The 6,557-nt window shown below is 46.1% G+C and overlaps 1 protein-coding gene across 1 annotated transcript in view; it reads left to right on the forward strand.

Annotated features, from left to right (window-relative positions):
• Window positions 1-3,077: 3,077 nt before the first annotated feature.
• Window positions 3,078-6,557, forward strand: part of T265_02080 (hypothetical protein) — a gene marked incomplete at both ends in the record, with an annotated part of 40,687 nt that continues 37,207 nt past the window's right edge. Inside the window, one exon of the mRNA XM_009166239.1 lies at window positions 3,078-3,769. Coding sequence (XP_009164503.1) covers window positions 3,482-3,769 — 288 coding nt within the window. The remainder of the gene's footprint in view (window positions 3,770-6,557) is intronic.

Consider the following 6,557-nt stretch of genomic DNA (forward strand, 5'->3'; position numbering starts at 1 on the left):
AAGATAGACGTTCAAATACTGTCCTGATATGAGCTACATGTTCAGTTGGGGAGATACCAGCGAATAAAACATCGTCAAGGTAAGCATACACAAACGGTAAACCAGGTTAAACTTCGTCCATGAAACTTTGAAACGTTTGAGCGGCATTTCGAAGACCAAAGGGCATACGCATGAATTCGAAAAGGCCAAACGGTTTTGCGATGGCTGTTTTAGGAATGCCATCCGGGGCTACGAGTATGTGGTAGTATGCACGAATGAGATCGAGTTTTGAGATGTCTGTGTTGCATAAGGTACTGGCAAAATCCTGGATATGTGGGATGGTAAGATAGACGTTCAAATACTGTCCTGATATGAGCTACATGTTCAGTTGGGGAGATACCAGCGAATAAAACATCGTCAAGGTAAGCATACACAAACGGTAAACCAGGTTAAACTTCGTCCATGAAACTTTGAAACGTTTGAGCGGCATTTCGAAGACCAAAGGGCATACGCATGAATTCGAAAAGGCCAAACGGTTTTGCGATGGCTGTTTTAGGAATGCCATCCGGGGCTACGAGTATGTGGTAGTATGCACGAATGAGATCGAGTTTTGAGATGTCTGTGTTGCATAAGGTACTGGCAAAATCCTGGATATGTGGGATGGGATACCTGTCTGGGATTGTAGCGCTGTTGGGAGAGCGATAATCTCCACAAGGTCTCCAATCACCTTCAGACTTCTTGGGTACCATATGTAGGGGTGATGACCAATGACTCGATGAAGGGCGGATGATGCCGAGTTCGAGCATGTGTTTGAACTCGTGTTTTGCGATTTGTAGGTTATCCGGATGAAGTCGGCGTAGGTAGGTATGGGCAGGTGGACCTCTCGTCTGAATGTGGTGAACGACGGAATGAGTGGCCGTTTGGGTGTACTGATATGGATGAGTAAAATTTGGAAAATCCCCAAGTATATCAGCAAAATTTGAATCCGGTGAGATTACTCGCATACCAGTGGATGAATTTGGAGTACTAATTCCGTCGACTGGGAGAGGCGTTAGCATGTCGTGTCGCACATCGACAGATGGGTTGTGGTGGGTCAGGAAATCTGCACCGATGATGGGTGTTTGGACGTCGGCCAAAAGGAAGATCCACTTGAACGCATGTCGCAATCCGAGGTCAAGGGTGAGGGAACGTTCTCCGAATGTAGCGATGCGTGTACCGTTAACGGATTGTAAGGAGACAGAAGCAGAATCGGGAAGTCGATTCTTATGCGGTGGCACACTAACTTCAGCTCCCGTGTCTACGAGGAAACTTAGACCACTTGAACGATCGGTGACATGGAATAGGCGACTAGTGCGAGGAAGGCCACAGACAGTCGTCGCCGTTACTGACTGGCCGGGGTGTTTAAAAGGGTGTTGGAACGCGGCTTGAAGGAACAAGTGGTTGGCAGTTGCGTGCTTGATGACCGAAAGTTTGGTGATACCAGCATCAAGAAGGGCGGGCACGAGACAACGATCGGGATCGTGAACGTGATCGATGGTTGTTGATCTCTAACTGTTGTAGGCGATCGGCCAAAGTATCAAACTTGGTTTGTAGTTGCGATATGGAAGCAGGAAACGGGTCGGAATCTGTGGAAGTAGTGGGTGTTGGGCGGGCGACGGAGTTTACGGGGTTACTGAGGTAAGTTTCGTGGATCTTATCCGCCATTTGGGCTAACTGCTCCAAGCTGCGGTCATCGAGGAAAGCGCGGATGATGCGGGACGTCGGGGGTGGAAGTTTGTCGAGGCATATTTGGGTCATGATTTCCACCACCAGGTTACGGCCGCGGAGGAGACTGCGCATGTTGCGAAGCAGTTGCGATGGCGATCTGTCCTCGAGTTCGACAGTGGTGAATAAGTTTCGCAGCAATTTGGTTTCAAGTAGAACATAGGGTTGACGAAACCCTGGGGAATGCGCCTACCTGATGAGCCCTAAGAAGGGCGAAACCGGTCGTGGGCTGTCGACGGATTTTCAGGAACCTTATGAGTAGTGCATTACTAAGACATACCCGTAGCATTTTGTTTTTGGACCTCTCCGTCCTACTCATGACGGCGCTCGAAGGGCGTCGTAGGGATTTTCCTTGGGAATACCTTCCAAAAGATCTTTTAGTTCTGTTGCTACATCACAAGGAAGATGCTGGACGAAATAAGAAAATCGGGTGGATTGGGAAGTGATGCGTCGCGTAGTAAAAGCGGCCTCCACATGGTGAAACCATACCATGGGATTGCGGGGATTATGGTCTGGTGAACGGATGTTAATTGCATTCTCGACTAAATCCGCTGAATCAAAGTGTGCACCTACAATGACCGGGCTAAAGAAATAAAAAATTACGACGACTTGAAATGAAAAGTTTTCAAAAAATATCTAAAAAGTCTAGGGCTCGCCAAATTTGCAGTGATCCGAGTACCCAACAGGTTACTTAGCCAGGAGTGTGTGGCAAAAAAATAAAAATAATAACGCTAGAATATGTACACAATAATAAAGAGATCAGATGGAACAGAGTCACTAATAATTGTTCTGTTTTAGATAGTTCGCCCAGGTCAGCAAATAAACAATAATCCAATTATGGTGGTCCAGGGGTCTTTTTTTGAGCAGTTCCCACACCTAATAGATTCCGAAGGTGGTCTGAAATATTTTGATACCAGAGTTAGCGCACGAGACTCGCGAATGACCGCTGCAAGCGCGAGCGAATTCAGAAGAGAGAGCCGAAGCACGTGACCACATTTGTAATCCGTGAGTTTGTACAAGTGGGCGCTTTTTGTAGTTTTTCGTATTCAGACAAAAAACGATTAAGTAATTGAGGAAGTACGCAATGCTATAATGGAATCAAAATAAAGGTACAAAACGCCACATCTGCTCTGTCCGCTTCCGTCGACAAACGTAGCAAACCGGCTAAATGTTCTCACCGTGTGAAGCTATACATGACTTTCCGCATATGCTTTTAGTTGGATCACGGCAGATATGCTAAATGACAACTAATTATCCCTTCGAATTTGGTCTCTTCGACTGACAACCAGTTTATCATGCGATCAACCGATAAGGCCCCGAACCGTGAAACTGACCGAGAAACGGCCTTGAAGATATACCTATTCCATGGCGCTTCGGAGCTCGGCGCGCATAGTTTTTCCCTGGGGTTATCCAAAGCGTTGCTGTTCTCGATATGATACCTGTCGAGGGTACTCTTGCGCTCCGAGGATTTATTCACACTATGGACACCTCAAAACGGTGTGCTTTTCCAATCCACGAACGTTCACATCGTCCTGCTTCGTACGCGCACTTAGTGGAGTTTACAGGGGAGAACCCACTCATCAAAATAGAATTTTGTTTACCCCTATAGCAAGATTATCTGGTTAGTTTCTTACAGTTTGATAGTTAATTTTTGTAGACTATCCACCTCATAACTTGGTCAAATTGCCTAGTCTATCACCTACTATGGAGACCGGCACTGTTGTCAGCTGGGCGAAGAATGAGGGTGATGAGGTACCAAGTTGCAGCACAGATTATTTTGCTTCAGGTAAATGAGGGTGATCTGTTGGCTGAAATAGAAACCGATAAAGCCACCATGTCTTTCGACGCAAACGACTCTGGTATTCTGGCTAAAATACTTGTTCCATCAGGGACCAGGGACATACCTGTGGGAACGGTAGGCTCTATTGTGATGATTCTGTTACCGTTTCAGCCTCTCTGCATAATCGTCCCTGATCCAGATTCAGTTGCGGCTTTTAAAGAATATGTAGCTTCTGCAGCTCCATCAGTGAGTGTTTCATATCTTTATCTAAAACCCACTGACCAACATCGAGGTTGTCGGCAGTTTTGATCGCCGGTGTTTCACTACCTTACTGCTCGACTGGGGAACCATGGGGCATTGGGTTTGGGGTCTTGTCTGTCCATTCGATGTCCGGATACAGTGACAGGACTCCTGAAATATTTGTTACAGATTCAGCGAGTCGTATACTGCAATCACTGTGTGAGTATGAAACGTGTTCGAAACGTGCCTCAGTCTCAGTTACGACCACCGATTTCGGGTTGGTATCCCAGTTACTGACGTCAAGCCGTGGAAAGGCCACGGATCGGACTGGTCCTGTTTTCTGCCAACGTATTGCCCGAAATAGCTCTTGTGGAGCATGGAATACGTCAGGGACTACTTGTTATTAGGGTTCGTCTATAATTCACGACGAAGTTTTCTCACCACTTTTCCGCACCACCACGATAGTTTTTCGCTAGCACAGATTCGCCGGGTATAAATATGTTACACCACCGTGATGTTGGTTGAACTGAACTTCCATATTTACGTTTCTACCGGCTGGCGAATGTGATGTTGGACGGATGACGTCAACGGGTAAGCGGATCTTCTGGTTCATAAGTACCTCCGCCGGAGACTTGCCATGTGTAGCGTTAATACGTCGTGTCGCCATGTAACTCAGCAGAAATGTCTCGATGATTTCCGGTGTGGTCCCCTCCCCTTTGAGTTTCAGGTGTGCGTGTTTTAAAGTGTCCACAAATCTTTCCACTTGGCCATTTGATTGTGGGTGGAACGGTGGTGGTCACACGTGCTGTATGATATTTCCTTGACAGGAATCTGAAAACAGCGGACGTGAATGCACTGCCATCGTCAGAAACAATGATATTTGGAACTCCAGTGGCTAAACACATGTAGTTATGAATTTATAGCACAAAAAGTAACATAGTTCATGTAAAACACTTCTGGCCATTTGCTATAAGCATCCATTAGGATGAGATATTGTCGGCCGTTGGTTGGTACTGCAAAATCAACATGAAGTCGTGACCATGGAGTTTCTGGAACATAATTCTGTTTTCCGAGGGGGTTTTGCAGACAGTTGGCATTTTGAGCACTTGCGTACAAATTCTTCCAACTGCTTATCAATGCTGGGCCAGTAGACAACTACGTGTTAGCGCCTTCATGCGGTTAATTGCTTTTTCGTTCCCGTCTGGGAGAACATGAGAAATGACAACTCCAATATCCTGGTTGGATGCGTCTGAAACGGCAATAATGTCCATGGTTAGATTGTAATGTAGGATCAGCAGATCAGGGCTGAGAATTGACTTTATTTTGTCGAAAGCGGACTGACACTGATGTGACCAGTTCCAAGGCACATCCTTTTTTAAAGATGATTTAGTGGTCAATGGACGCGATGCATGTCTGGCAAAAATGAACCGTAATGGCTTATTAAACCGCCTGGAAAGCAATCGAGTGCGAATATCTTATTCCTGCGGAAACTGTAGCAGCAACAAAAATTAGACACTTGAACTGATCCTCTGTAAGTGACTTCAATTGAAATTTTCCACACTCACGGTTGTCGACACCGGCAGAGTGATATACTCGTAGGTATCGCGCCTGGCCAATTCAAAACAGCTTTATCGAGCATTAGAAAGTGAATGTTGCTCACCATAAATTTCACGAAGTTGTTCCACTGTTTGTGCAGAGTTCAGATCCTTTGGATGTTTGGGAAGAATGAAGTTCGTGAACCGATCGTGCTCGAGGTTTCCAAGTTTTCGGACCAAGAGGCGGGGTTCCCACGCATCATCTTTGTCGGTAAGCTCATTATGAAAAGTATCTTCCCAGCGACCGTACCATGAATCGAATGTTAGGCCAGATGCAGGTTCACAGAGAAATTCGGTAACAGTTGCTGCGATAGAATCGGCAAAGGATAATGAAGTGAGACTTTGAAATGGAACTGATGTCTGAAGACTGATAACTTGAGTAAGAGACCGAACAGGTAATTGCGGTCGTTCAAATTGCGCTTCTTGTTATTGAGGATCGCCTTCAAATCCTCAGCTGAAACTGACATGTTTGTGTTTGCGTTGGGTTCCCGTCGCCGTTATTATATCCCCTTTGATGATGTATCAGCCAGACAAGTTAGTTCACCTGAATGGAGAAGACAAACAACTTCGAGGAAGTTGTACTGCAAACAAGCGGATCGTTCCGTGTTATAGAATTCAACTGAACTAGAATATAAAAGAGCTAACATAGAATGTGTTAGGGTTGGATCACGCAGCGACCAAACAATATGATATGCGGATTGTGGCAATATTCTATCCCCAGCTATGTTGCTTGATCCAGGCAGTGCTCGCTGAAACCTTGTACTCCCTTGAAATTGATGTATGCTGTGTCTCCGAAAGACTCATACAAGACCCGAGCGTGGTTATGTATCTCAGAACGCCAACGATGAACCCAGCTCATTCACATTTCTCCCTCCATGTGTCCGGTGACCCAGAAGGGATGACTCGTGGAATATATGGCGTGGGAGTCGCACTCAGCTCCAGAGCTGAATGCGCTTTGCTGGATTGGATCCCAGTGAACAGTCGTCGCTGCGTCGTCCAGTTATCCAGTTCAATCAAGCTCAGTACCTGTCGGCATAAAAAGCGGTGCCTGTTTGTCTTGTCGGCTTATGCCCCAACTGACTGCATTTCTGATGCGGAGAACGATACCTTCTATCGAGAGCTATCCGGCCTCATTCGCCAGGCAAAAAAAAACACACTGACATTGTGATCCTTACAGGCGATTTGAATGCTCAAGCAGT

The sequence above is a fragment of the Opisthorchis viverrini genome, assembly GCF_000715545.1.
Source record: "Opisthorchis viverrini unplaced genomic scaffold opera_v5_24, whole genome shotgun sequence".
Lineage (NCBI taxonomy): Eukaryota > Metazoa > Platyhelminthes > Trematoda > Opisthorchiida > Opisthorchiidae > Opisthorchis > Opisthorchis viverrini.